General features: G+C 38.9%; 1 protein-coding gene across 2 annotated transcripts in view; it reads right to left on the bottom strand.

Moving 5' to 3' along the window:
- The window catches only part of LOC124605099 (histone deacetylase 5), a 105,564-nt gene that overhangs the window by 62,319 nt on the left and 20,782 nt on the right, over nucleotides 1-22,463 (bottom strand). Inside the window, exons 2-7 of one of the 2 annotated variants that reach the window (XM_047136548.1) lie at nucleotides 16,323-16,430; nucleotides 16,109-16,240; nucleotides 9,151-9,260; nucleotides 7,577-7,704; nucleotides 4,732-4,854; nucleotides 3,798-3,934 (exon numbers count right to left, since the gene is read on the bottom strand). In XM_047136548.1, coding sequence (XP_046992504.1) covers nucleotides 3,798-3,934; nucleotides 4,732-4,854; nucleotides 7,577-7,704; nucleotides 9,151-9,260; nucleotides 16,109-16,240; nucleotides 16,323-16,430 — 738 coding nt within the window. The remainder of the gene's footprint in view (nucleotides 1-3,797; nucleotides 3,935-4,731; nucleotides 4,855-7,576; nucleotides 7,705-9,150; nucleotides 9,261-16,108; nucleotides 16,241-16,322; nucleotides 16,431-22,463) is intronic. The other variant, XM_047136549.1, reaches the window with a different exon arrangement.

Genomic DNA, 22,463 nt, shown 5'->3' on the forward strand with positions numbered 1-22,463 from the left:
ACACAGCAACTGAAAGAACTGAACTTGGAATAAAAGCTCATCCCTTCTATTCCAGCCTCACACATTATCTCTCTTTCACTCTTGGCATTAAGCCAATGGCAAAGCAGTTGTTATTTTCATCACAATACAAAACAACAGAAATGTGAAAGCAGTAAGGTCACACACAGATAGATCCGCTCATTCAGTAAGAATTCCATTCATCAAAAAGTTGTGTCCTTAGAAAGAATACCAGAAGTAAGTCACTGGCTCAGCTGCTCACAGCTTTCTGTCCTTCCACAATGCATAAAACTTTATCATCCCTGCCAACAGACATACACGTGGACAATGTGGCAGAGTAGTGCAGAAAGCTACCACAGACAGCACGAATGGACTGTCATATGAGCCACGAGTTCAGTTGCCGGTGGGGTTAGGCCAGGTCAGTCATTTCTTGTGCTGAGATATACTAACATGGATGTGGCATTCACAACATTCATCACTAAAGAGTTCCACTTGTTACTTGTTTCCATCATTCGTGTTGGTCGTGTTTTGTGCTTTTCTCCATGTAAATCTCTTTGCAGTGTTCGGACTCCCTGCTCCCTCGTAGATTGACCCATACATCGAGTTTTCTCTCTTGTGGAGTCTGCCCCACCGGCTTCAAGTTCGAGCATCTACCTTCAGCAGAGTAGTGACATTTGTTCTGACAGGATGATTTCATGCCAGCATCATGCCTGTGCAGATAAAAAAATGTCCTACCTCTCATATGGGAGATCATATCATGTTCGAGAATGGCACATTAAGTTGCAGTGTGTCCTATGACAACATCCTTAGCTTCCTCACCTGTGGCTTCATTTCACTTAGTTCTTACACGCAGATGTTCGATGTCACAATCTGATCATCATTATCTTCTACAGTGCCTACAAGATAACTTGTGACCATGAATTACAGACAATATCAATTCAGTAAATTTATCTCGAGGACTTGGCCAGGAAATATCACTGAATAACTATTGGGATCTCTGCTTAGATCTACTACAACAGCAGGCCCTCAACATTTTCAGTACATAGTTGGGGCTAGTGGTATAATTTTAAGGTGCTCATGTGGAAAGAAAAAGGCTGCAGGATCAGAAACATTTCAGTCTGCCTTTGACAAAGCCTCCACTTCCAAATGAAGTGAGGACTTGCCAGGAGCGAAATGTGATTTGCATTTCACATTAATTTGTAGGTCCTCTTTCCCCAATAGGATTACTTGGGTAGTACGGAGACATGCAGTTGCCAGAGTGACCTCCAGCTGAAAGACTTGCACTAGACCACCGAGCAGCATGAAGCCTTTGTAACAATCCGTAGATTGTAGTGCACAACAAAACAAATGACACTTGCCCCTTGGGCATGGAGGTCATATCTGGACCATTCCTGTAGTTGGCAGAAAAGGCTTAGAAGACAAGTTGTGAGAAAGGCTTAAACTAGAAGCCTCAAAGGTTCTGTGACAAGCTAGGCAATGGTTTCCAAGACATTATGAGAACTGTAGGATCATTCCAAATGGCAATATACATCAGAGGCTACTACCCAAGTAGCTGACAGTGTGTGGTATCCATGCTACGATTTTTGTAGAGTAGGCAACTCTCCATCCAGTCCAGATAAGGATGGCTGTAGGGGATGGCAAAGCATTAGTATAAGAAACAAAAAATGATCCTTCACAGATGAGAAAACTAAAATCATAGTTATCGACTGCTGAAGCATTTTGAATCAAGTGCAAGAGTTTGAAGCCCATCTTAAACAGCAGTGGATTTTATACAATATTTCATACAGAACACTGACTAATACTAAACATTGACAGCGCTGAGAATTTTGCAGTGTATCTAAATGTATAGCAAAAGGATAGGCTAATGGGAAATGGAGATCATGAATTTGTCTCAACAGACAAGAAACTTGGATCCACCAAGATAGAAATTAAAGCTGCATGCAAGATTGTTTGAGCAAGAGTAAGACACGGTATTAAGGGTTGGCATAAACTTACAATTGGGCCATATCACCAACCAGAATATTCCCTAAATATTAGGAAAACATAAAAGAAAAACTCAGTTGCGTACTGTGAAGGAGACTTCAATCAATCAACAAATGAATGGTATAATTACAATTTTTACACAGCTGGCATGACAACACAGCCTATGAAGGAGTACAAAATGTCTTCTCTGAAAACTACCTAGAATAGACAAAACTAGAGCTAATGGCAACAAACAGATTTGACCTCTTTGAGGATGGTGATCCCAGTGGAGTTGCAGCAATAACGAGTACCAAAGTACAAGGAGCAACTAAAACAGGTGGAAGGATTTATACGTAGAGTGCTCAGTCTTGAGCAGAAAATTAAATACTTACTTCTGGGCAGGAACATGCAGAGGAACTGTGGCTCAGGTTTGGAAGAATAACTGACAAAGAACTGGAGACAGACATATCTAGTAGAACAATTCATGACAAGAGGAACGCTAAGTGGTAAAAACTCTCTGTAATGAAACTTTTGAGTAAATACAGACAACTGCATAATAAGTGTAAGACCAAATGATAAAGCTATAAACAGACAGATGATGAATGCAATGCAATTGGCTGTCAAATGACCAATGTGTGAGCCTTCAATGGCCAATATGTGAAGCATTCAGTGTCTACGATAGCAAAATCTTAATGAAAACCTCTCGTCAAAGCAACATGAAAGACTGTAAGTGGTGCCAAAGGTACCATCCAGATACAGGAAACAGCACAATGGGAAGCAAAGCAAAAACAGAAAGGGTGAATTCAGTATACAAAGAAAAATCCACGAGTACTGCCCCAATTTAATTCTTGCACCACTGCAAGAACTTGTAATACAAATATTAAACAAACAGAAACTCCAGGTAGGAATATCAACAATGTAAGAGTTCGCAGGAGAGCTTCTGTAAAGTTTGGAAGGTAGGAGACGAGATACTGGCAGAAGTAAAGCTGTGAGTACCGGGCGTGAGTCGTGCTTTGGTAGCTCAGATGGTAGAGCACTTGCCCGTGATAGGCAAAGGTCCCGAGTTCGAGTCTCGGTCGGGCACACAGTTTTAATCTGCCAGGAAGTTTCAATGAGGTATGGATTTTACACATGGAGATCATTCAAAACTGAGCACTGCTCAGTGAGTGACAGAAGTATGGGTGACAGATAAAGTAATAGGAGAGAGGAAACCAAAGCAACAGATAAGGGAATGCATTGGAAGTTCTTTGCCACTTTCTGAGAGACCAAAAAAGGACATTGGAAAATATGCTGGATGTAGCTGAAGACTGTGGAGCACAAAAACGTCAAGGTGTTGTCTTCATTGAGCTGTGGCTGTCAAATGGCTGATGATGATCTAATAAATATAAACAGTCATAACAGAGATTATTTTTAAAAATAATTTAGAGTCATGACCAAACCATATTTTTTTTCTTCCATCCACAAACTGGGAATCAATGCACTATATTGTAGTTAGAGTGCTCACATGAAACATTTAAATGTTTACTTTGAAATGAAGTCTGGGTAAAGCTCTCCCTTTACCCAAATTACGGTAGATCTTTTTAATTACCATACTGACAAATGACTAAATCACTGAAACTACATCAAAAGCCACTAGGGCCTGTTCAGTGGAATAGTTGGATGATGTTTAAATGAAAGAGGTGTGAAGAGAGGTATATTTTGACTGCTTGGCAATATTTCTGAGGAATATGTGAGTCTGTCACTAATCACTCAACAACTCTGGTATAGTTTTGAAACAATCTACTGTTTGCTGATGAAACCCATGTACACTTCTCTGAAGTGACTCAAGATATTTTTACCTCTTGAATTGGTGTGCTGCTGCGACCCATCTGGTGAGAGGGTGAAGGCTGGCGGCCTCCGCCACCTGGGATTGCCGGGGGGGAATTTGGGCCAGAGTCCACACTGTTTGCTCCCACACCACCAGCATTCACTTCCGCTGCAACAATAATATCGGCAAGTTACGTCTACATCGCTTAAGCTCGACAAATGTTAGTGTGATATATCAAGAAATCATGCCGTGCATAACAAACATGCAAATTAGGCCAAGGCAACTAATAACTGGGAGCTGCCAATAAATTTTATCCGTATTTAAATATCAAAGAAAAGAGGTTTCACACTAAGTTCTGTCTGCAACTATTACCTATTAATATTTTCTCCTTTCAGATACCAGTAATTAAATGGTCATGATTACTCAACACAGATTTAATCTTTACATTTGAAATATATGCTGACACAAAGAAGCAATTTTCAATATTAATTTTTGCATCTACTGATGCTTTATTTGTGATACTGCTCCTAATATCATTTAAATATTTTGTTTTAAATAATAACTTAGAACTTGATACAGACAAAATATTTTCAATTTATTAAAAATAAAACTGAAGTTTCTGGGTAAAGTTTAATCAAGGGAGTAAAACGGTCTATCTCAAAAAAACAAGTAGGAAAATAAAACAAATGTATACTCAGTGCCGCATTTTTCCTATCCTCGCAAAAGAACAATAATAATTAAAGATTGTAGATTTCTAAAATCCCAAAGTACAGCTAACATCATTTTATTAAAAGAGTATGCACAATGTATCCAAAATACTCTACTTAATGGGTGCAATAGTCTCCGAAATATCTGAAATGACTTTTTCTCAATAATAAAGATAATCATCAGTTACATCTGCCTAAGCTGTACTGTACATCACCAGGATGTATTTATTATTCCCACAACCAGGAAACCCCGCATACTTGCGAGTTGTGACTTCCTCTTGATGTTGGCCAGAAGTCGATCTTTGCGCCTGGCGATGGGGCTAGATCGGCGCTCAATCACCCTTTGCTTGAGTCGCACCTTGAGCAGGTTTGGTTCAGATGCTGTCGAGGGCATAGCATGGAGAGGAGTAGATACACCAATGTTAGAGCTACAGTCAGTCATATTATCGCTACGGTAAAACACACACAAGAGGCCACAGAGAGGATAGTGTGCTTGCAGCATGAAAGTACTTAGCATTCTGGAACACTACTCAAACTGAAGCAAGCTAATGTTCAAAGTAATGGATGAACATAAAAATGTAAGTAATTTTACCACATGTACTACTACCTCATTCTGCAAAAATCCTTCTGTGTCTCATTAAACATGCAAGATGCAACACACTGCAAAATAAATGAGCAGGTAAGAAGACTCAGACAAATTTTTAAAACAGCTACAGAACTTCAAGCAATTAATATTACATTTCTACATAATTATAATAAGAATTAATAGAGATATTAAGCAGTTAATATTCACACAAACACAAAACTGCATCAACAACAATTTAGTTACAGTTCTTGCTACAAAATGTTATCTTTAATAATTGTATTTCTACTTAATATCAAAAAGAAAAGCAACTTCAAAGAAACTGTGAAAATTCAGTATATATACTAGCTGTAAACTGCACTGAAATAGCATTACATCACAACTTAGAGAAGACAATGAAGAAGTAACATCAATGCAAATTACTGATCCAGTGTTGATGTAAGTACACTGAAACACCTGTTGAATTCTGAACTGGAGGAGATTAATTTATTTGAAACATGGTTCAATAAGTTACAAGATATTGAGGGGAAATGCTAAATTTATAAGTAAACGCCGTGGGCTATACTGTTCCCACCCAAGTGAAAAAGTACGGAAACAATTTGTATCTTATTCTTCAATGTCTTTCATTATTTTCTTATGGTGATAATGCAAAAATAATCCAAGCATTAACAGGTATTAACTTAGTATAATCTTAGAGCTGAGATAATTAAGACATGGTACTTCTCCTGTATATTATAATCAAAAAAGGTAAAATGCCAAATAAAAGGAATTCTGACATCAGAGAAATCTGTTCCCCTGCATGCTAATGTCATCCTCACATTTCATAGTTACAATGATGTACAATCAAAGATATGAATGAAGCCAAGTTTTTAAAAAATAAAAGAATACTAACAGTGTTATGCACAGTTACGGAGGGGGAAGAGAAAGAGAAAAAGCAAAATTATCAGTTGGAAAAGAGTAAGGCACCAGGCCCCAATAGAACACTTCTTTACACAAAGTGATCTGTGGCATGACCCCCTTCCTTAGCTCACACTTAACATGAATCACTTGGGAAAAAAAGGGCTGTGCCAAATGAATGGAAAAAAACCTGGTAACTCTTGTACACAAGAAGGAGAAAAAAAACAGAAACACAAAATTACAGACCAATATCCACTATGTCTGTCTACTGTAGTATCCTTGAGTGTATTCTAAATTTGTTCTGTCCTAAAATTAGCATGGATTTAAAAGCCACTGCCCATGTGTGGCAAAGCTGCTCATTTTCACAAACAATATCCTGAAACCACATGTGCAAGCCAACAGGCAAATTCACGCAAAGAATTTGACACTCTACAACAATGTTGACTGTCAACAAAAGTTCGAGCATGTGGAATAGTTTTTCAACTATATGGATGGTTTGCAGACTTTCGAGTGACAGAAGTCAGCACACTGTCCTGGAGTGTGAGCATTTGTCGGAGACAAAGATGGCATCAGGGATGTCCCAGGGAAGTGTGCTAGGACCGTTCCTGTTCTTCGTGTACATTAACAATCTGTCAGATAAGAAGGCAGTGAACTGAGACTGTTTGCTGACAATGCTGCTGGATATGGGAAAGTATCAACCTCTAATGACTGTAGGGGGATTTGAGATGAGTCTGACAGAATTTTTGTTTTGGTGAGATTAAAGGCAGATTGCTGTAAACATAGGCAAATGTTAAGCTGAGGCAGAGATGTGGCAGAAACATTCCTGTAAAGCTCATATACAGTATTATTGTTATCTTGTTTGACTTACTTACATCAATTAGATATATGGAATCAACATTGTGAAATAATACTAAATGTAACAATCATACAAAGTCAGTAGCAGCAAAAGTTAATAAGCATCTATGATTTGTTGAGACTGTTCTGCTCAAGTATAATGCACACGTGAAGGAAATCAGGCACATAATTCCTGTGAGACCCCACCTCAGGTACCACTCAAGTGTCTAAGTGTTTGGAAATCTTACTCTGTCAAATTATAGGTAGACACTGAGGCAATTCAGATGTGTTCTGATAAATTTGTTAGCACTCAGTGCAAACAGTACAAGACAAGAGTGTTGTGGCAATGTTTCGTGTACTTGGATGGGAACTCTAAGAGGTAAGAAGACCGTCTCCTTGTGAAACGCTACTGAGCATGTTCAGAGAACTAGTAACTGTGACAAATTGCAGAACCCTTCTCCTGCCCTCAATGTTCATCTTTCTTTAGAACAAATATGAGCTTGCAGAGGAGCATACAGGCAGTAATTTTTCCTTCACACCATTTTTGAGTGAATAGTAAATGGAACGACTACCAATGGTACAGAGCACCTTGCATCGTGTAACGCACAGTGGCTTGTGGTTATGTATGTAGAGGTAGAGGAGGAGGAAACAGGAACTGAAAAGAATAATAGGAAGAAATATATACAGCAAAAGAATGTCTAGAACAACTTTTCTTTACAAGTTCACTGATGCAGCTTTACACTGCAATGCGAAGTGGTGCAGCATTCAAGTTCCTGCAGTGCTGCTCACCTGTCTTCCTGAGAGGGAAGTCGTCATCGTACTTGGCTACAATGGACGGCAGGCGGTACGGGTGTGCCCCTGCCGAGGACCCAGCTGCTGCCGTTCCTGGTCCTCCGTCGTGACCATGTAGGATACTCCTGTAACAGAAACTCACTGAGTAACCCTGACACTAATTGGCCAAAATTATTACCCGCAAATTTAGTGGAGGCCCTGTACGCTACGATGTTGCAGTACTAATAGCTTTACGTGAGAGAGCTTTCATCAAAATGTGAAAACAACTTCGTAAAACTTCATTTTACAAAAACTAAATGCTTCTATTAAAAACATACCATCTCATTATGACTACTGGAGGTAATGTGGAGCAAGCTGACAAAAGGGACTAATTGTCTCTCTGATTTTTTAGGCATATGTAATGAAAATTTTGGGATTGTGAGAGAGAAATATTTCTAGATGCAAATCTTAACGAACAACAAATGTCACTCTACCGTCAAGATGCTTTTAAGTCAGTTTGAGGACTTCTGAATGAGAGATGCATTTTAGAGGGTGAATCAACAACACACTGTACATCGCAGCACTAAGTTTATTGAGACTGTGCACAGTGCCAATTTAAACTGTGCGAAGTTCATTGAAAAGTAAGCCGAAATCACAGAATAATTGCAGTATGAGCTGTGCTGGGGAGGGGGGGGGGGGGGGGCGGCAGCTTTGAGTAAGTGAGTGTGTGTGTGTGTGTGTGTGACAATTACGACATTTCACCCCTAAATAGGATTAGGATAAATAAGTAACTGGGCAATGTTGTGTAACTTGTGGATATTATCTATATTGTGGAACATTCTATGGTACTCAAGCCATAAACCAAGATCACCTGACATGTCTTCACTTGTATCACCATTTTCTTTATGTATCACCGTCCAACATTTGTGTAAGCTGCATCTTCTGGTGTAATGTTTCCACTGACATGCCGACTATCCTTATCACTTTAATACTCTCTTCTGCAGTTAAAGAAATTATAAATGCACTTGGTGTACCAGCAGCTGTGTTTTATCTAAACTGTACAGGAATAAAGCGTCAGCACCACCTTGCAGAAAAGTTAAGAAATGATAGAAGTACACAAGAGGACTGAAAGCACCTCATATTATGTATTACTCAACAACACCACATCCAATAAACACACAAGAACTGACCACAGCACACAAGTTACAGTTCTACATGAGACTAAGGAGATACACCATTGTTTTACAAAATGCTCTCCCAGATTTTGAAAAATATTTTCGATAACTCAAAATCTAAGGAACTTTTCATTCTGTTTTACAGATTTTGTTTCTTGGGTTTGGCTGTTGTGCAAGTCCAGAGCTTACCCGCATTTCCTACACCACAACATTTTTACTAAAACATTTAATATTAATTACCAACACTGTTTAAGGATTATATTGTAACTCATACAGACTGTACCTGCTGCAATTATGAAACAGGTTATCAGAATTTTCTTCAAAAAATACTGTACTCGGAGTTAGCTGTCAATCAATAGTAGAGTTAAGTTGCATTATAAACGAAAGCAAAGTGTCAGAAGTGCACAGCAGACTCACCAGTTGCGAAAATTTGACGCAGACCCCGACAGTGAAGACATCCCGGAGGCTGAAGTGGCTCCATTAGCAGCAGCTGCAGCCTCACACTGCTTCTTGTTTAGCAGGAAGTTCTGCAGAACAACAGAAGGGGATGTTTGTTAACAACAAGTGGGATGTCAAGGCTGTTACTGAATGTCACACAGCATGCAAAAATGTTATTACAATCTGGGCAATACACAAAATTTATTTCCTCACTAGTAGTCTACAGGGTGCCAGTACAGTGAAAAAGTAGAAGGCATAACGGGTTCAAGGAAACAGCTGATGTTTGTTTACTATAAAAAGAAGAACAGAACTCATCATGAATTGAGAAATATTTATGACAAATGAGAAGCAAATACAGAAACGTTACATATCTGGATGGGAATGAGAGCATAATAGTTACCCACATTTTCCACTGCCTTCTCGAGTGCCATGAGGAAGAACAGGCCAAATGATCTTACAAATGACAGCTGATACCAATTAAATAAAACACTCAGTAGCACCAATTAATACCCTTTGAACACAACATATACACCATCATCAATTTATTATGATATCTTTCTGCATGTCTAACTTGTGAACAGAGAGAGAAAAAGACTCCCTATAGCCTATAAATCTATTCATTGTGCAAATGTTTTCCATGTCCTTGGACAAAGCTTTTGAACTTCATCAGTGACTTTGTGAAACTTAACCCCCATAACAACAAATAAAATGGTAACAGGAGATAAGAGAAATAGAAATATTTGCAATGTACATATTAATGGAAGGAGTACTATCCAGACTGACAGTCTCACTGTGTGTAAATATAAAAATGAAAAAAACTTTTTTAACAGACTTCAACTATTATTTATTCCACAAACATACAAAGAGCCAGGTCACGCTCTGAAACAGCTACAAGTTTGATGAAGGTGGACTTGAACCATATGAATACCAGCGGACAGCAGCGGTATAGTTACTGGCCAGTCTTTGTTATTTCAGTCTCTCGACTATAAGGCACAGTAGGATAGGATGTGTGACTAACTGTGACTGCAATTGTGCACAGATTTCTATAGGAATTGCCTGATATTATTCAGTTGATATACAAAAGAACAAAAACAGATAATGACACACAATTCCAGTTCTCATAATAATGGAAACACAAGTTAAAAAAAAAAGAGAGAGAGAGGAGAAGTAGAAGAGGGCCAAATGATATGCTATACAGAATTGACTGTTGTCAAATGAAGGTATTACAATAATTGAATTCTTTCTTAACCCATTTTGTAGTAACATGCATGCAGCACTGGATAGTTTCAGTCGGTAATAATAGGTAATGAAATTTGCTCTAAAAATCATCCAAAGACTCTTTGTTAATGTTAATGTGCTAGGCTAGAGGAAACACTGGAGTAGTGTGCACATATATGCAAAACAACGGCCTGACAGTCTAGGTGGGGCGAAGGAAGATCTGTGTTTAACAACCCTTCAGTGACAATATTACTAAGAGACAGGGATGAAGAAGAAAATCAGGTGTTTCTCATGACAATCTCCATTATTTCCACAAGAAAGTTCTATCTGCAAGCCTGTATCTGAAACTCAACATCTCCACTGTATGCTGAGTTGCAGTCTATCCTTTTCATAATATTGTATGTTAAGTGAAGTAGTCTTTCCTTTATTGGTCACTGGACTTAGACAAAAGAGTGTATGTTTTACACAAACTTCTTATTTTGTGCCCATTCATATACATGCAGGTATTGATTACCTGAGAAATGGCCTCCACAGTTGATCAGTGGCAACCAACGCCTACTTTTCTGGGTATCTGACTGTGCCATCAAGTTGTTTTATAGACCAACTACCTGTCGCATTCCCATCAACCTAGACATGTATAGATTACACAAATTTCCCTTCCTCACAAAAGTGTAATACCACGACATCTTCAATAGATTGTAAAAGTTATCCATGGATAAATAAATCTACTATTACTACTGATGGGGTGCTGTAGATAATTTCATGGCATTTCTCTAGTATTTGGATGTCATGAAAGCATAAGCGCCTTTGTACTGTTTGAAATTATAAGCGCACAGTGTCATCATAGATGCTGTGTTGCCTGGATGCTTGCTTGGACAATCTCTGCTGTGCAAGATGTGTGCACTGTTAATTGCGAGATGAGAAGACATAGTAGTCATCAGTGGTGTGTTACAAGTAGTAGTACGGCATAGGCCGAGTAGTATGGTTGCAGTTAAATACAGAGAAAGTGAAACATACTAATTTATTGATTAATTGTTGAAGATGAGGAAAGAGACTGAAGCACTTTGAGAAGAATATTTTATTATGATTATTTTGATGAGTAATACAAGAGAATCTAATTTAAGGCACCCGATTTCAGCTTTTATACTTTACTGCGTCAAGCTTTTAAAGAAAAAGAAGAAGAAGAAGAAGAAAGTGAGTGAGTGAGTGAGTGAGTGAGTGAGTGAGTGTGTGTGTGTGAGAGAGAGAGAGAGAGAGAGAGAGAGAGAGCACTGCACCAGGCACATCTCAGTAGTTAGTTGTAGCTCAGCAAATGCGACATGCAAGACAAGAGCAGTGTCACAATGTTTCCATTGTGCATCAGATAAGCCAAAAGTAAATAACAAAAAAGGAAGCACTGAGTTTTTCCAGGGCCAATTTATCATTTTAAATGCTTAATGATTCACAGTGTTGAATTTAGACAGTATCCTTGTCATTATTAATATTTCAACAGACAGGGAATCAGATAGGCACTTTCATGTTACTTTCTCTCAGTCAGATTTTGCAACACATTCTTGCAGTCAAATTCTTATGTTTAAATTTTATGAATTTCTATGTTGTAAGTTTATGTAAGCTTACAAATAACTTGCACTGCCAGCAAGCAAAACTTTTAATAAATAACTACAATCATATTCTTTTTATTAAGCTAACTTTCACAACAACAACAACTACCACCACCACCACCACCACCACCACCACCACCACATTTCTGACACTGTGCAAATGACCATCAGGAAGATGTACTGATTGCCTATGCCCACACATCTGTCACATATCTAACATTTCAAAGATAAAAATTTATAAGCAGATTTGATCTTACACTTTTTAAACTTATAACAGACCTATTAATACTAAAAACATGATGGATTATACAGACATTTGCCAAGATGATGTTTTATAGCCTGATATTGGTCAATTCACACAGTAGTTTCCCTATAAGGCATTTGTAGTAAAACATTTTGTCCAGTTGTTAGAGCCAAATAAAGGAAAAATAACTTTGCTTAATAACTTTTTTTCAGGCCATGGATTGCTGTTTGAATATAATATATGAATGGTCCGGACAAATTTGAATTCCAGCACCTCATTACATGCCAGTATCCTGACTACCGTTGCATGTAACAGTGCAAACTAGACCAGTGTTACTTTCTGAAATGCTCACCTAAAAATTCATTGTAATTACTGGCTGCAAAAGTAATAATAAGGTCAATGAAATGTTATGAACCCAAGTAATCTGCGTAACAGTTTTCTGCAGGCACCCATATACATAATAACAGCCTGTTGGTGAAAACAAAGTAACGGATGACTGTCAGGGATGATATTACTTCTTCCATTTATCACCAATATACACTCTAACACAAAAAAGGACATGCCATGAAGGAATTATCCAAATGGGACAGTAATTGGTACACATGATGTACATGTGGAGAAAAACAAATGATTACAATTTCAGAACAATCAGATCATTTATTCAGCAGAAAGAACTTCACAAATTACGCACTTAAACAACATGTTGGTCTACCTCTGGCTCTCACACAAACATTGAGTGAGAGAGTTGTTAGATATCTTCCTGAGGGATATCATGCCAAATTCTGTCCAATTGGCGCTTATGGTCAACTTTAAGCACCAATCGGACAGAATTTGGCACAATATCCCTCAGGAGTACATCTGACAACAGTTTTAATTGATGTGAGCTGAAAAACTGCTCGCATAAGAACCAGAGGTGGACTGACATGTTACTGACTTGCTCAATTTGTGAAGCTCTTTCTTGTGAATTAATCATTCAGTTTTTTCTAGAATTGTAAACATTTATTTATCTATACATATACATCACATCTATTGATTTCTGGCCCATTTGGATAATTTCTCCATGGTGTGTCCTTTTGTCTTAGAGAGTATGTCACAACACCAGCATCATTTTCATTGCACCAAAGATGTCTTTGGAGCTGCCTATGTTTTTGACTATGGTACACTGTTACAAATGTTTGGCTTTTGCAGCTTGCAATGAACTGTAATTACACCAACAGTTTGGTTCAGATACTAATTAGCCTGGTATACCTTCTGTCAAAAAAACTCCACAAGTAACAGTAATTTCCTTCTATCTAACGAAGCCAATTGCAGAGAATAATTCGCCATTGACTTTCATTCTTGACAGCTGTGTCATCACAAATAACCTTGCGTACAGTTACTGTTTATACATATAGCGTACAGCACTCTTCAATACACCTCTGGTACAAGAGACCCTTCTCCAATAGTACTATGCCTTCATTGTAAGTCACAGGGCTCCACCATTTCAACTCAAGAAAACAACTTTTAACTGTAATTGCCTATATGAATATGTGACATAGTGTCTAGTACACAGCAGGGTTACATTCATAACTGCAATAACAAAACAACAGACTAAGAGCACAACAATAAGAACCGGAAGTCACAAATAGACCACATTGCAGAACATCTGTAGTTCCACTGGTTTTTTTTAAACTGTCTATGTTATGTACTATTTTACTTATGCTATGCATATTGCAGCTGCATAATTAGAACTTAATGCTGCATGTAATGTTTTCTGTATTAGTTTGACACACAAAAAGCTGTTGTAAAGTGTTTGTCCACTGTTACTCAGCTGATTAACTTCAATGTATCAGTGTAGCAGCAGAAATCAACATCAGAAAACTCTTGTGCACTAATACATGGTGACCTACAGTTCTTTATTACTACAAAGAGTTCTGTTTTTTGTTTTTGAATATGCCACTGTTTTCTCATATTTTTCACTTCTCAGATTGAACGTCAAAGTAACACCATTCAGTGAGTGTAAGGATCTCATGTGTGTGCTGTTTGTACTGGCTTTTGATTCCAGTTAAAAATCCAATATTCACTCCCATATACAAGAGCTGGTTTTGATATTAGATTGTAAAATGTGATTTGTATTTCTTTTATCATTTGTTTTACATACTGTTTATAGACTTTGAAACGGACATTGACAGTATAATTAGAACAAAAATATGGAGCTCACCACAAATTTTTGGTTTTCCCAAGAAAACAATTGCTCTTTTCAAGTGCATATATGAAAACTACATGGGCAGGTTCAATATCAAGGTCTGCTTTCAGATCCAATAGCAGTGAAAACAGGAGTTAAGCATGTCTGCATGCTCTCAACAACACTATTTAACATAGTACTGATTCTTGTAATGACGCAAGCAATGGATAAAGTGAGAGGAATAAAATGGAGCAATGGAACACATCTAGAAGATGTAGTTTTTGCAGATGACCTTTTCCTTCTGTCCCATAGCCTCAACGACATGAAAGAGAAACCAGAAGATCTGAAATCTCCGGTGAAGAAGGTCGGTTTGAAAATTAATGTCCAAAAAACAAAAGATGTGCCGGCAAATGATAACACTGCAGAGCTTAAGCTTGGGAGCCAGATAATCGAAAGGGTGGATAAGTTTTGCTACCTTGGAAGCATAATTACACCATATGGCAGTGCAACAGAGGACATTAACAGCCACATCAACAAAGGCAAAGGCGCTTTTACAACTATCCACTCTATCTGGGGCAAAAGAAACAATGTTGAGGATCAAATTGCGGATATTTGAAAGTAATGTAAAATCTGTGCTTCTATATGGATGTGAAACATGGAAAGTGACAAAGCAGCTAATCCATAAGCTGCAGACATTCAACAACACACGTCTGAGGAACTTCCTGGGGATACGGTGGCCAAATGTCATCTCTAATGAAACACTCTGGGAAAGAACCATCCAGAAGCCAATTGAGCTGCAAATAAGAAGTAGAAAGTGGAGACCAAATGAATATATTGCACGATGTGGAGACAATCAGTCGAAGCAGAAGGTCCACAGCAAGGAATGGGGTGGGAAAAAGCGAAAATACTAGCAGAAGACAGAACACGATGATGATCCTTTGTTGCAGCCCTATACTTCACATAAAGAGTTAAAGGAATTAATAAAAAACAAAATATCATTTGTTTAACAAAGTTTCTTGTTTAATATTCTATATTATTTATTGTACTTGGTTAAATTCTTCCCCATATCAGTTTGTTTCATAAATTGGAAACTGGTTGACCAAACATATAAGATCTGTTTCTTCATCTACCCAGTGCTGTTGAATGAGTTTTTTTCCCCAGTTACATACACTGACTTTGAATTTGGTTATGTACTACCTTGAAACTAAAACAAACAAGTATCTAAAGGAACAATGGCATGCAGAAGACTTATCAGGAAACATTTACACTCTTCTGTTCTCTTAAAACTTATTCATCTTCTTCTGTCAAGCTTCTACTATCAAAAAAGACAATCATTCAGAAGATTAGCTATTACTATTGCCAATGCAGTAATTAGGTGAACTAACAAATTTTTTTTCAGTACTTTCACTAAATCAAATTCCAGTAAAATGAGCAAATGAAAATGACACACAAGTAACATTTTGTCCACAAGAAATGCTTCTAAGGACTCATTATTAGGATAGTAATGGAAGCAATAGTTTTTGACAGGAAGCAGTAACTGTATGCTTAGGAATAATAACTCTAATGCGAAAAAGAAATGGCACTGCAGTACGTCTTTCTCCTCGCACAGAATGTAGCCACTTCTAGTGACCAGAAGCTACACACATACACAGTTGCCGTAACGCATTAAAGGGCACGCAGTTCTCTTGCGGTGCCCACTTCACCACACACCTGCAGCTTCTGCTTGACTTCAGTGGAGGCGACAGCGCTCTGCTCGTGCTTGTCCTTCTTCTTGATTGCCTCCAGCTTCTCCTTCTCCCTGCGTTCACGCTGTTCCTCCAGCTGCTTCTGCTGCTCCCACAGCTGTGGAAAAAAGTGTGCTTATCGGCAGGTCCGGACTTCCTCTGTACAGCCGGAGAGAGGCCGAGACGGCGGGAGAGCTTACCTTGATGTGATGGCGGAGCTGCTGCTCGTGCTGCTCGGCCAGCTGCTGTCTCTGTGCCTGGAAGTGCTGCAGGAGGATCTGCTGCTGCAACTGCTGCTGCTTCTTCAGCTGCAACAACAAGCACCGAGCTTCACTTTTGTGCACCGAGAAAAACTACACAGTAGACACGGAAAAGAATTTTCTACCAAGGAATCAAAGTGTACAATCAATTACACAACAGATACAAAGAGATAAGCAACAATCAACACATTCAAAAGACAGATACAGCATACTTAAAAATACTTACTATACAGTAGAGGGTTTCTTAAATTACAAAAGAACTTACGTATAGATTTGTGTTGAAATAAAGTCTTGTGACAGTTACGAAATGAAAAATCTGACTACACTGTGGGAAAGACAACGGCGCCACTGAATTTGAAATTCTTGAGTAGTGAACATTGTGCAAAATAAAATTTTGTGCTGCAGGAGGATCTGCTGCTGCAACTGCTGCTGCTTCTTCAGCTGCAACAACAAGCACCGAGCTTCACTTTTGTGCACCGAGAAAAACTACACAGTAGACACGGAAAAGAATTTTCTACCAAGGAATCAAAGTGTACAATCAATTACACAACAGATACAAAGAGATAAGCAACAATCAACACATTCAAAAGACAGATACAGCATACTTAAAAATACTTACTATACAGTAGAGGGTTTCTTAAATTACAAAAGAACTTACGTATAGATTTGTGTTGAAATAAAGTCTTGTGACAGTTACGAAATGAAAAATCTGACTACACTGTGGGAAAGACAACGGCGCCACTGAATTTGAAATTCTTGAGTAGTGAACATTGTGCAAAATAAAATTCAACAGCACAAAATCTTACCGCAATTCCCTACTTCATTCATTTAACAAGATTTTATTTATTTATTTATTTCATGTTCCGTAGGTCCAGTTAGTGAGTCAATCGCAAGGATATGGAACGCGTCAAATTCTACAGGTTTCAATTTAAACTTACAATAAATACAAGGGCAATTCAATGCCAAATTATACATAGTTTAAGACATACTATAAATACAGTAATAGATTCAATGTCAGCTAGATAACTTAACAACCATTTAACAGAAAAAGGAGTTTCAAATAAAGGTTAAAAATAAGAGCACAAAGTTAAATCAAATATTAGGCCTACACGAGTAAATACAGGTACAGCCAATCTGTTGTTACAAAATGTGTGCTAATGCTCAAATGCACAATAAAATCAACTGAACTACTTCTAGACACAATAAGTTTAGTGATGGTATAAATTATCTTTCAAATATTCATCCACAGTATAAAAAGATTTCTCTGTCAGGTAATCTTTGAGAACTTGTTTAAATTTTGGCAGTTCTGTATGTACACATTTGATATGTAGTGGGAGAGCATTGAACAGCTTAATGCTGGAGTAGTAAACTCCTTTTTGTACCAGAGCGAGACGTTTCATTTCAAAATGTAGATTGTTTTTGTTTCTGGTGTTTGGTAGATAGAATAATTTTTGCACGCAAAGGTCAGCAAGGAAAAAATATACTGTGAGGCAGTTTTAGGATACCTATCTTCCGAAACAAGTGCCTGCAAGAGTGTCTTTGATGGACCCCAACCATCATTCTGACTGCTTTTTTTTTTTTTTTTGGGCGGTGAAAATTTTTTTTGCAAGTGGTTGGTTCCCCCAAAATATGATAGCATACGACATCAATGAGTGGAAGTAGCCAAAGTAGGCAACCTTAATGGTGTCAACTTCAGCCACTGAAGAAATTACCCATAATGCATATGTTGCCGAGCTAAGTTTTTTACATAGATGAAGAATGTGAACTGACTAATTACATTTGCTGTCTATATAAGCACCCAGGAATTTTGTATCTTCAACTTTCTGCATTGGTTGATCTCTACATTTTATATTAATTTCATCGAGATTACTTTGTGATGTATGGAACCTCATAAAATGAGTGTTACTTGCATTGAGTGAGAGACCATTTGAGGAGAACCAATTTAAGATGTCATTAAAAACAGTATTTGTAGTTTGTTCAAGACTGTGATCTATCAGATTGTTAAATGAGAATTGTGGTATCATTAGCAAACAGGGTAAATTTGCTGTTTGTCTCAGAACAAAGAGGAAGATCATTAATGAAGATGAGGAAAACCAGTGGGCCCAGGAGCCTTGAGGCACACCATACTTTATCGTGCCCCTTTCAGACGAGGTAGGTTCTCCAGAAGAGCCATTTAGCATTACAGTCTGCTTCCGATCCTTTAGATATGATTGTAGCCACAAGCCAACAGTACCACCTAAACCATAGTATTCTGACTTTTTCAAAAGAATTTGATGGTTTACACAGTCAAAGGCTTTTGTAAGATCACAGAAAATACCCACTGGAGACATTTTTTTGTTAATGGCTTCCAAAACTTGGTTGCTGAAAGAGAATATTGCCTGTTCAGTACAAAGACTGGCACGAAAACCAAACTGTTTTTTGGTTAAGATACTGTGGAAGTTAAGATGGTCTACAATCCTCCTGTGCATGAGTTTTTCAAGAACTTTCGAGAAGGTAGTTAATAGGGATATTGGGCGATAGTTTGTAACAATGCTTTTATCATCTTTTTTAAAGAGAGGAATCACTACAGCCAATTTTAGTCTGTAGGGGCAATCCCTTCTTGTAGGGACATATTGTATATGTTGCATAAGATGGGACTAACAAATTTATAACAGTGTTTCAGTATTTTACTAGAAATATTGTCCAAACCAGCAGAATTTTTATTTTTTTAATGATCTACTTACTCTTATGACTTCGCTTACAGTAACTGGAGGTAAAGATAACTGTGGGATTCTGTTGCTAATAGCTTTCTGTAGGAGGGACAATGATTCTTCTATAGAACCATTACAGCCTGTCTTCTCTGCTGCTCTCAAAAAGTGGTTATTAAATATTTCTGCAACCAACTCAGGTTTCTTTATGATACTGTCCCCTGTTTTAATCTCTACCTGAGACATGTTCCCTGTTGTCATGCCAGTTTCCCTCTTTATTACATTCCATATAGTTTTAATTTTATTTTCTGAGCTTTCAATTTCTGATTTTATGCACATACTTTTAGATTTATTTATAACCTTCTTGAGAATGCTACAGTAAAGCTTGAAGTGTTGTCGTTTCTTTGGATCATTACAAGTCCTGAGAGAACTGTATAACATCCTCTTTGTTCTACAAGATGTTATTATCCCTGTAGTGATCCAAGACTTCTTGGCATTGCCTATATAACTATTTCTAACTACTTTTTTGGGAAGGATGGACTCAAATACAGATGAGATCATCGGTAAAAGTTTGTTACAATTGTTTTATCAGTACGATATGAATCAGACAGATACTGAATAATATTCGACGATTCTGTTCTAAAGCTTGTTTCTACGGTGTTCCTCGCGAGATATACGAAATTTTTCTCTGAGTGTCTGGCAGTTAAAATGTTTACACTCCCTCGCGAGTCAAACAAGCATGTGGACCTTCGGCGCCCTTCTTTGTCACCTACATCCGTGGGAGATTCGAGCACGGGTCGCACATGTGCTTCGTATGCGATCTCTTTTGCAGGTAGATAGCAGTTTCCCAGAGTTCCTACCGTTTGCTTTACCTACAACTGACCCTCCACATGGAACCTCTGCACACAGTTATTCCTAAATATTTTTCCGACGTGGGTGACTCCATCTGTGACTCAGTCCCGTAGTCAAGGCTTTTGCATTTCGTTAAGGGCACGACTCCGCTGCGCTTTTTAGCGGGCAGAGCTTTGCCAGCTGCGCCGCCGGCCACACGTGAGTCATGGCAGTGACCTTGGGCGGCGGCGCCTCGCGTGCAGATCGATGTGGCAGGGGTGGTCGCCTCTTGGGCTCACTTTCGCGACACGGCTGGGCGGGCCCACTCCCAACCCAGCCTCTGCTACTCGGCCCGTTCTTTAACGCCAATGCACCACCGACATCAGTCCTAACCGATACTCCGTCACTCGTTATCTACAATAACGGAGCCACTCGAAAACTGAGACGCGGACTGAAAGGAAACTCGACTACTTATTTTGACCATTGTCACAAATCTTTTATTTTAACCAATATATCTATTTCTACACAGTAAAGAAAAATCCGCGCATCTGATATCACAGTGCCATCCATTCGTACTAGCATACAAAAACGTCAAACGAAGTTTCTTCGGAAGAAAAATGGAAGCCACAAATGACCAAGTGACCATTTGCACGACAAGCAGCGATCTTCAATTAGGGTAGTGCAAGAGAGTTTGGTTAGAATACTATGGGCGGAGCTTTTGATTGCGTAAGTACTCGCATTTGTTATTCAAGAAGTTCACTGTGAACAAAGAGAGAGCTAATATTTTGTCTTCACTATTTATATACGAACAGCTTCGTTAAAAATTAGAGACATCAGCGTCCCTGGCATTGAAAAAAAAAATCAAAATTACTCAAAGCGAGAAAGGCACCGGGGCCTGACAGAATTCTAGTAAATCACACCGAATACGCCACGCAATTAGCCTCTTTCTTGGATCATATTCGTCGATATCATCTTGCGCAACAGTCCCGTGCGATTGGAAAAAACGCAGGTCACTTTTGTTTACATCGTCGTCATAATCCTAAGTCGTTCCATGTTATTCAATGGGTCGGCGAATTAGGCTCCTTCACCAATTACGATCCTCGTACGTCTCTCCCTCTTCGATACTACCCCAGGTATGTCCTCTCTGCTGGATGTCAGCTTGTAAACAAAATAAGCTTCTCTCAAGAGATCAGCACGGATTCAGAAAAATGCACTCGTGTCAAATACAGCTAGCTTTATTCGTAAACGACGAATTGCAAACAGCTCACGTAGGTGAAAAGTGCCGGATTTCCGAATGGCTTTCGACACTTCACACACTTCACATCGTCCACTACGAACCGAGATACGGTCTTAGGGAATTCCTGAACAAATATGTTATTGCCTCGAGGTATATTTTGTAAACACAACCCAGTGCGTTTTACTGGAGGGAAAAAGCTCCACAGAAACGAAAGCAACATCCAATGTGCCCCACGAAAGCGTATTAGGGCATCTAATGTTTTCAAGAGAAGTAAACGATATACTAGATAATATTAGTATTAGGAAATGCGAATGGAGACTTCGATTTGTTAAAAGGGCTGTGGTAAATGCAGTATAACCGTAAAGGAAATCGCAAGCAAGTCGCTTGCGCGACCAATTCTAAAATACTGTTCCAAAGTTTGGAGTCCTTATCGAGTGGGCGCAACAGACGCTGAAGTAACTCAGGCGCACGATGCTGCGATCGTGGAACCCATACCAAAGTGTAACAGAAACGCTCTGAGAAATAAAAGACTACGTAGATCTGCTGTGTGCATTTAAACAACTTGTAGTTGATACTGTGCGGACACTATTGCGTTTATAGCTTAGGGAACGTGAGATTTAGATAAGACTGATTAGGGAGTCTATGGAGGCATACGGAGACTCATTTCTTCGTCGTCCAATGCGCAAATGGAACAGGACATAAATTGGCTAATACTAGTACGGTGTACCCTAGGTAATAGCTTGCAGAGTGCATCTCTTGGACTGATTTTCATACCTACGCTAAGTTCATGGAAACTAGCAAATGCTCGTTCAGGTTCTGAATACTCATGTTACAGGGAACGAGGCTCTGTATGTCCGAATTATCAGTCGTCTCGGAGCTACGAGCTTGTCCGTTTCCCAATATCATTTGTTCCCCGATTGCGTAAATTCCTTCGGCTAGTTTCAAGAATCTGGCGGGAGAGCTCACACCCTGCACTGTGGACAGCGCTTCTTTTGATGAAGAACGTGACCACGGATGTTGAAAACACCGAAGCCCGTAAGGAAAGCTTCCCTACCGAAAGTGGGCGCGCCGTACTGTATCACCCTATGACATGTTTCCTAGTCTGCGTGAACTGACCTATGCGACGCTATTAACCCGCAGGTTACTCGTCTCCACAATCTCCTACCTAGGGAGTCACAGAACGGCAGTCTTACACGGATTTATAGTCAATACAAAGCTCTTCCGCCGCTAGGGAAGCGCCTGCAGCCGTTGGTGGAGGGGGAAGGCCATAGGCATAAATACTGGACCAGGTCCACTCGAGGAGCAGTCTCAGGTCGCACCTGATGA

This window comes from Schistocerca americana, chromosome 3, assembly GCF_021461395.2.
Source record: "Schistocerca americana isolate TAMUIC-IGC-003095 chromosome 3, iqSchAmer2.1, whole genome shotgun sequence".
NCBI classification, from domain to species: domain Eukaryota; kingdom Metazoa; phylum Arthropoda; class Insecta; order Orthoptera; family Acrididae; genus Schistocerca; species Schistocerca americana.